This window comes from Nanorana parkeri, unplaced genomic scaffold (genome assembly GCF_000935625.1).
Source record: "Nanorana parkeri isolate BGI_ZX_2015 unplaced genomic scaffold, ASM93562v1 scaffold1052, whole genome shotgun sequence".
NCBI classification, from domain to species: Eukaryota; Metazoa; Chordata; class Amphibia; order Anura; family Dicroglossidae; genus Nanorana; species Nanorana parkeri.
Window position 1 is genome coordinate 340,040 of NW_017307320.1, and position 8,992 is coordinate 349,031.

General features: G+C 41.8%; 1 protein-coding gene across 1 annotated transcript in view; it reads right to left on the bottom strand.

The window, feature by feature from the left end:
• MYL7 (myosin light chain 7) overlaps nt 1-7,968 on the bottom strand; it is a 9,148-nt gene extending 1,180 nt beyond the window's left edge. The window contains exons 1-6 of the mRNA XM_018567459.1: nt 7,959-7,968; nt 5,440-5,550; nt 3,939-4,014; nt 2,809-2,913; nt 1,483-1,561; nt 482-530 (exon numbers count right to left, since the gene is read on the bottom strand). Coding sequence (XP_018422961.1) covers nt 482-530; nt 1,483-1,561; nt 2,809-2,913; nt 3,939-4,014; nt 5,440-5,550; nt 7,959-7,961 — 423 coding nt within the window. The 5' untranslated portion in view covers nt 7,962-7,968. The remainder of the gene's footprint in view (nt 1-481; nt 531-1,482; nt 1,562-2,808; nt 2,914-3,938; nt 4,015-5,439; nt 5,551-7,958) is intronic.
• Nucleotides 7,969-8,992: the final 1,024 nt, after the last annotated feature.

Below are 8,992 nucleotides of genomic sequence, written 5' to 3' on the forward strand. Positions count from 1 at the left end.
TGCAGTATGGCAGAGGGTGGGAGGAAGAGAAGGCCTGGATGAAGGAGAACTTCCACTCTTTTATGATAGGATCCCACCCCCTGGATTAGCATCATTAGATTCTATGGTGCTGGTGGCCGGCCCGTCTGTTCCATGGCGTGAAGCTGTGTGAACATTTTGAAGCACCCCTGAGGAAGCCAGAGGCACCCAGGTTAAGAAAGACTGGCCTAAATAATGTTCTTTTTAAAAACATTATTTTAAGGTTATGTTGTATGTTTGTTGAATATGCAAGAGTATTGTGAGAATTGGGAGGGTTCCGATGATGGGCCATCCATAATTTAAATAGTGGGGCACTAATTACACATTGCCATATTTGTTAAAAGCATCATAAGAGTTGTAGTCTCATTAGAAGTGCAGTTCCCATGGCATATTAATTACATAGGATACATTGTTGCAGCCAGTAGAAGATTTGTTTCAATTGAATGTAGTAGAAATAACTGACCTCATCTGCTGTAAACTTATCCGCTTGTGTCATCAGGAAGTGTTTAAACCTGAAAAAAGGAGGAATGTTTAATCATGATGATGTTCATAAAACATTTAGAGATAGAAATTCAGACACCCTACCGGCAGGACTAGCAGAGCATTACCCTCTCCTGTGGGCTTGTTCAATACCAAGAGGAGAGATGGTGTGCATTGTGCGTTCAAAATTCATTTCTAGAATAATGTATGTGATCAATAAGATTTCATTTCCCTGCTGTTATATTTCTGCAAGTTTCATCTTAACTGAATCTTACGGGTTGTAGATTACACTAGTGGACAGTCTACTTGGAGTTACATCCATATTGGGTCAACCAAAGTTTTACTTGACAGGAACTTGTTAAATTATGGTGACTCTAAACTCAGGGGTTAAATCTTAAAAAATACATTCAAGTACCTTAAATATTAACAAAAATGTATCTTATTTGTGTATCACTCGGCTGTAGATCCCCAAATAATCTCTGAATTGGTGCTGACACTGTCCTTCCTTCTTGAGGGGGGCTACTTTTGATCCCCATGGTTCCCGTGTGTGTGTTGTTAAGTAGTCACCGCTCCAAGCTCACTCCCGGGATGGACTACAATCTCAATATAAATTAATAAACTAAACATGAGATTGTAGTCCATCATGGGAGTGAGCTTGGAGCGGTGGCTACTTTACAACACACACAGGGACCATGGGGAACAAAGTAGCCACCCTCCAGAAGGAAGGACAGTGTCAGCACCAATTCAGAGATGATTTGAGGATCTCCAGCCGAGTGATACACAAATAAGATAAATTTTTGTTAATATTTAAGGTACTTGGATGTATTTTCAAGATTTAACTCCTGAGTTTAGTGTCACTTTAAGTTTTCACTCCTATGGACCTAGCCTCGGCAGTCAATGTGACTGATGTACAGATGAGACTGAGATGAGAGTTCTATGGAATAATTTTACTTCATTGACGTTAACAGTGTAGAATTCACTTACTCATCCTTATGGATGTTTCCAGTTCCATTGGGGTCTAGAAGTTTGAACGCACCGAGTATAGAGTCTTCTGGGTCCGTTCCTAGGAAACCAATGTTTAAGTCAGCTTTACATTTTGAGTAGATACATAGATAGTAAATATATACCTATACTTCATAAGCAAATGTATTCTGCATTGGGGAAAGGGATGGGGTAGTCATAATTTGTATATTATCAGAGGTTTGTTGTTTACTAGTAGAGTGGTATCAAGCATTGCCTGTGGGACTATAGAAGTCATTCCTTCTGTATCCTTTAGCTCTGTCCACTAAGCTGTGAAGAAGTTATGTTGTGCTAGCATTTGGTTTCGCTTACAGTAATGTTGTGAGTTGCTAAATGACAAAGAAAGCGACTCTGTCATAAGAAAAGTATGGTGTCTACCAATGCTGAGCTTATTTTTAAAATTCTAGTTTAAGGCCATTGTATTCTGACAGCCAGTGTCATAGCTATCAGAATGTGTGAACAGTCACTGAAGCTCATTGGCTGCAGTCACTGTTCAGCCGACCCGGCTTCTTCAATTTTCATATCAAAGGATGTTGGGCAGGAAGCTGCCAACAGGGCCACCCCTGGAGCAAATGTTGACCAGTTCAAGGACTGGCTGTAATTTGCTCCATATATGGCAGTTTAACGGTCCCTTTGTCTTATTATTTGTAATAGGACTGGTACTGTTAGGCCCAGTTCCCACCTGGGCGTTTTTCCGCGCGTTCGTACTCGCGGAAAAACGCTCAAACAGGGAAATGCCATTATTTTCAATGTGCATGGTTCCCATCTGGGCGTTTTTCCGCGAGTACGAACGCGCGGGAAACCGCCCTACGCCCAAAGAAGTACATGTACTTCTTTGGGGCGTTTTGGTCGGGCGTTTCCATTGGGATACAGCCAAGTAGCCCTGGGAAACGTGCATTTGTCACGCGTTTTTTTTTATGCGGTAAAAACGCGCGACAAACGCGCATATGCAATACGCCTAGGTGTGAACCCAGCCTTAACCTCACCGCGCACGTTACAATCTGTACAATCTCTTTTAGATCCACCACCATGTGGTGGATCCACCATTCGCCATTTAGTGGATCCTCCACCCAACCATTCCCCATGTCGTGCCAGCGCCTGACTGATTAGATACAAAGTAATTGCATAGTTTTGCTAGGTCCTCATTTTACATAGTTTTGGTAACTCCAAAGTTGATTGTACAAAGATTGTACAGTCAGATTGTAAAGTGTAGAGTTACCATTAGAATGATTAAAAGGAGTAAACCTTGCAAAGAATTGATTTTTTTTGTAGGTGATCATCTTGGCTCACCATTGAGCTTCTCTCCAAATAAAGTCAGAAATACAGTAAAGTTGATGGGTCCTTTTCCTTCCTTCAGCATTTCATCCAACTCATCCTCATTCACAGTCATCTTTCCTGAGAGAGAGAGAGAGAGAAAGAAAGAGGGAGAGAGAAAGGGAGATAGAAAGAGAGAGATTGAGATGAGTATGAAATATGGATACAGTGGTAGAATAGTCAACATCACTAACGTTCCACTCTCCATTAGGCAGTGAATGGGGTGAGGGCAAGTTACCCCAATAAAATGGTTTACCAAAAGATAAAAGATGTTCATTCTTCCCTGGTTGCACCTCAGCCCCCCATCAAACTTATTTTAGACTCAACTTTGTAATTGATGAGTCTTAATGCTTCCCTATGAAATGCAGGCAGCTCATGGCTGGTGGGGGGGAGGGGGGGGCAGAACCCCCTAGGTAATGTCGACATGTGATGCTGAACCTAAATTACTGAAAGAACTGAAATCCAATGAATAAAAGGGGCATGCCAGGGACAGTCAGACTGGGGAGAAAAGGGCTCGATTAGGCTGAACATGTTCCAGCCAATAAATGAGATTGGCTCTATCTGACTTCAGCTTCTATTGCACACTCACAGTGTACAGTGAAATCAGAGAAATCAATGTCAGTCCAGGAGAGAAACCTATACAAAGACTGAAGGGAAGGCCGGTGTTCTATCGAAAGCTCCAACTCGTCGAAATCTCCAACTACCTCACTACCTCACTGTTGGAGATGTCGACCAGACGGCGTTAGACTGCAAAACACAAAGAATGACGGAGTTCTTTACAGCTGCATTTTAACAATATTCAGCAGGTAGTATTCTAAAACGCTATGCACGCATGTGCACCGCAACTGTACAGAGCTCCTGTCTTTCTGAGCACCGGAAGTGAGGTAGTTGGAGATTTTGATGAGTTGGAACTTTCAATAGAACACCGGAGTTCAATTTTAAACTATTTTATGCTATCTTAGGAAATATGATAACAGTTCTACACGACAGATGGAAGAGAGGTTTAGTGTGTAGATCGCTGCAAGCTATATCTGTAGATTTTTGATCACTTAATTAGTTTATTATAGCCAATAATTTATGCAGCTCTCACAATTGCAGAAACTCACCCAGCTGCATATAAGTCTCTTTAAGGTCAGACTTGCTTATTATGCCGTCACGGTTTTGGTCTATGCAACTGAAGGCCTAGACATAATGAGAAAGCCTGGAATTAGTGTCACAAAGAAATAGGTCCCTGTACTGCTTGTAGGTCACAAGTACCACATAAACTATTATATTGGAGGATGGCTCAGAAATAATGTAACACCTCAAACAACCTTGGCTTCAAAATACTTCCTTGTATTCCACTTAAAGTGACACTACACTCAGGAGTTCATTCTTAAAAATGAGTTCAATTACCTTAATTATTAATAAAAATTTATCTTCTTTGTGTATCACTCGGCTGTAGATCCTCAAATCATCTCTGAATTGGTGCGGACACTGTCCTTCCTTCTGGAGGGTGACTACTTTTGGTCCCCATGGTCCCTGTGTGTGTTGTAAAGTAGTCACCGCTCCAAGCTCGCATCTGTGATGAACTACAATCTCATGTTTAGTTTACTGATTTGTATTGAGATTGTAGTTGAGTTTGGAGCAGTGGCTACTACTCGGAGATGATCTGAGGATCTACAGCCGAGTGATCAACAAATAAGATACATTTTTGTTAGTTTAGTGTCACTTTAATTTTTTCACACCAGGGCGTTTGTAGCTCGTATTTTTTCAGCACGGGAAAGTTCCGCACAAGAAATCACATTGATTTCTATTAGGGATGCACCGTATGCCAAGTACCAATACCAATGCCGATACTTGGCGTTTTCATGAGAACTACCAGCTTTGCAGCGGTTGCAGCTGGGACCTGGCTCTGGCTCTCCACCACTGTCCTGAAATCATTAGTCGAAATTGTTTTCGAAAAACTGTCACATAACAATAAACAAAAATGTATCAGTACTCGTACTTGTAAGTACTTGGACAAGTACCAGTACTCGTACTCGCAAAACTGGTATCGGTGCATCACTTATATATATATTTATGAAAACAAAATCATACATTAAAACAGAGATGTACAAATCCCGGGAGCTCCGTGTGCTCCTTACAAATGACAGCTGTCTGCTAACTTTTGAATTTTTCTCTAGTCTAGTCTTGGAGCTCGAAAAGTATCGGTACATGTACTTGTACTTGGTATCTGTGCATCCCTAATTTCTATAGTCCCCGTTCACGGCTCAGCACAGCGTCGCGCTGAGAAAACCTTTTATTTTGGGCACATCAGCGCAATTAGAAATATGAAAAAAGGATCACATCGCGCTGATCTTCCTAATAAGAAGTTCATACTTGACAGGCTTGTGCAGAGGTTTTCCGTGCTGAGAAATACGGGCTGCAAACACCCAGGTGTGTGCACGAGGACTTAGGCTGTCCAAGCCTTTGCATGGAAGAACATTGAGCTTATCTAGCTCATTGCCTTGTACTAGCGCAGAGTAGGTGGGCCTTCCAGATTGCATTTAACAAGATGGTCATATCTTTGAGGATGGAAGCAGCATTATACTAAAAGGGCTAACATATACGGTGTCATTTTCTCACCTCTTTAAATTCTTGGATCTGTGATTGCTCAAACATTGAGAAGACATTGGAAGAACCTCGTTGGGCACGTTTTGCTGCGGCTTTACCACGGGTCACTGCTTTTCTGCTGGCCTGGATAGCGCGTGAATGAAAATGTAAGAAAATCCAAAGCAGAAATATTTTATAATGATAGATTTTATTGGGCAGACAAAGACATACAAATAAGCGATCACATATGAAGTATATATTAGTTCATTGCTGATTACAGTACGCCTTTGATCTAAGGTTCCATCTATTGGAGAGACAATCTCCAATAATCATACACTGGAATATACATCAATCTTGTGTTACATTATACTATATGGCCTCTTACTTTGTAGTGTGATATCTACCCCACCAAGATGGAGGTTATTTGTATACTGTGGGTTTACCCAACATTCAGTCCATACTTATAAGTTTGTTCACATGTTTTTGGCTATTATTTTTTGGCCAGGGCACAAAGAGACTATATAGACTATATTTATAAGGGTTGCAAGTTGCCAATATAGGCAGTCCTGAGTTACAAACACCTGACTTACATACGACTCCTACTTACAAATGGAGGCTATTACTGTACTGCAGAGGTAGTTGTAATGCTACTACGCTCGTGCCGACAAGGAGTGTCCGCCTTTTTGGGTCTGGCTCGTAGTACTGTACATACATTACAGGAGGTTGGCTCTTGTTAGATCTGCAGACGAGGGGTGCCCACCTCTTCTTCTGGGTCACTGTGAGGTTTTAACTGCTGTCTGTATCCTCATTAGAAAGATTTAATCTCACTTCCTGTCCTTGAGACAACAGAAAGTGAGAGGAAATCTACCCCTAGGAAGGGCAAGTCAATCCTGTGAGAGTTCTCAGGGGAAATTGGTGTCTCCACTGAAGCTTTATCACCAATCCACCAATATATACATATACAACTGTACTCTATATACATTACCACTGTACTTACTCCAATTCAGCCAGCACCTGGGCACACTTTTATAGCTTTTATAGAAAGACATTAGAAATTGGTTTCAATTATTATGCGGCTGCCAGCCATATCCTATTCTACAATTAAGCCTGTTGGTAGTGGAACATTTTACAGTGGAGCAGACCTTGAGAGGTACTGAGCGGTATCTTGTTGGAGTCAATAAAGTTGTTTTTGTTGGAGATATGGCATCAGAATGCGGCTCTTTGGGATTTACAGGCCATATGCTACTCTTGCCAGCAACAGTTGGGCAATGTAGGGGTAGAATGAGGAGCTCAAAAAAAGAATTTGGGAATAAGCCGTATCATCTTATAAAGGGACCACAAAGGGTCACAGCATTTGTTTGCTGTACAATATAAGTTACTTACATACATACATTACATTGTAGCCATCGATTCTTTACCTTGTTTTGCTATCAGTTGTTGTTTCCTGCTACTCTGGACCATAATATTGTTGTTAGAGTTCTCCACCTTGTGGACTGGTAAGACAGCCAAAGGCGATCTTTATTTGTGTACGCAGGGCCGCATTTCCCACAAGGCCAACCGAGGCACGGCCTCGGGGCAGCAGGGAGTAGAGGGGCAGCAGGGGCGTGGAATTCCTATCTCTTGATCCCCGGGACATGCAGTTCCAGGGGGCGCCGGCCAGATAGTTATTTTCTATATTTACCCCTGCTTTGGGCAAGCAAGGCTAAATGTAGAGCAGGGAAGCCGCCACTTGTTTTGTACAATTGATCTCGGCGAAGTCGCCGAGATCACTTGTATGCAGCCTGCATACAGGGGGGCACATTGAGGAACCTGGCATTGGGGCAGCAGAGAGAGTAAATCCGGCCCTCTGTGTACCATTCTCATTTCATAATTAACTACTCCAGGAAGCTGAATGATTGCATACATTCTGTTTTGTTTCTGCATTTGGGAATGAGCATCATGATCTTATAAAATGTCCGCAAAGGGTCACAACATTTGCTTGCTGTTCTATTTAAGTTAAAAAAAAAAGTTCCTTATATACCTTACATTGATTCTTAAACTTGAGTTCCCATCAATTTGTTCCCTGCTACTCTGAACCATCATACTGCTGTGGGAGCGCTGCTCCCAGGAATACCTCCCTGTGGAGTGGAAAGGCAGCCAGTGACAATCTCCACCTGTATACTTATCCCATGTCATAATTACCTACTCAAGGGAGATGAAGAATTGAATGCATTCCATTGTGTTTCTGCCATTGCTGACATTTGTAGTGTTATACTATTATGTACCCCCTTGTCTTGTCCTAGAAGATCCATACCTGGGAATAACATGTGATGATATTTTTGGGCACGATGAAAGTCCCCAATATAATTCTCAGAAATCCTCCAGCATGATGTACAATCTCTCAGACCGATAAGGGGGAACCATGCCAATTTCCACTTAATCAACTTTACTGTGCAACATCAGCTAGTAGAAGATGTCACAGTGCTTTTTTTAACACTAATCACCAATAAATTGTCTGGTCACCATCCATTCCTTTAAAACTCATTTATACATAGCACACATTGCTTACTTACCATCTCTGTTGTCTTCCCGACGCTTCTGTCCTTCAGCTGGCAGACCCCCCACTTTTTATACTACTCTTTATCTGAACTCCAGCTAAAATAGCTACATGTCTGAGGCAGAGGACCAAAGATGGCTGGGCAGAGCTGGGGAAGATAAGGGCTTAAGTGTTCAAATTCCACACCACCCAGCTGATACCGGCCATTACTGATGTCCTATAGTACACAAAAAACCCCTGAATACTTTTTACTAGTATCTTGTACCTAACCACATGGCCTTCTCAGATGTCATATTACGTTTAATGCCAGAATCTCCCTGAATATTATAACAATGTGCCATACTTATTTTTGTTTTCCTATCTGCCTCGTGCAAGGGCACTTTTATAACATCTGTTACCGGTAATATATTTGCTGTGTCATATTATAGGAACAAGTGGCAGTAGTTTATTCCTTGTGGATTGTAGGCACATTTCTAAACCGAACTGTGCAGGCCTATGGATAAATGTCTCCCGTGCTATAGGCAGGAACCCATACCCCCCCAGTTATGCAGAACATTAAGAATTTATATGGCAAAAATAATTGGTTTTACCCAAAATTGGCGCTTTCCACCTTTACTGGTTTTTCAAAATAGCAAATGAGATAATTAAGCGATAGGTAGGAGGTTTTAGTGCAGAATAACACTACTGATAGTTAAATATATCTACATTTTCATAGATATCTGTGCATCAGACCAGAAAGAGGGACAAAGGGCTTTGGTTACAAAATAACCTAAATCAGACACAGATGACAAAAAAAAAAGGCTGACGGGTTATAACCTCCCTTACTCTGTTCAAAACACACAAAAAAAGTTTTGGTTTTAGTTCTACTTTAACAAAGCAGGCTTCCCCTGAGAGATAGTCCGGTCCTCTCCTACCTAACCCACCTTTAGGTCCACGTGGACACACTCACAATCTGGGAGGTGATCCCGACCTACTCCTTCACACTGGGGTCTCCGTGAGAGGATACCCCCCCCATTCATATAGGTTCCATGGACAATGGTAGGGATCCCC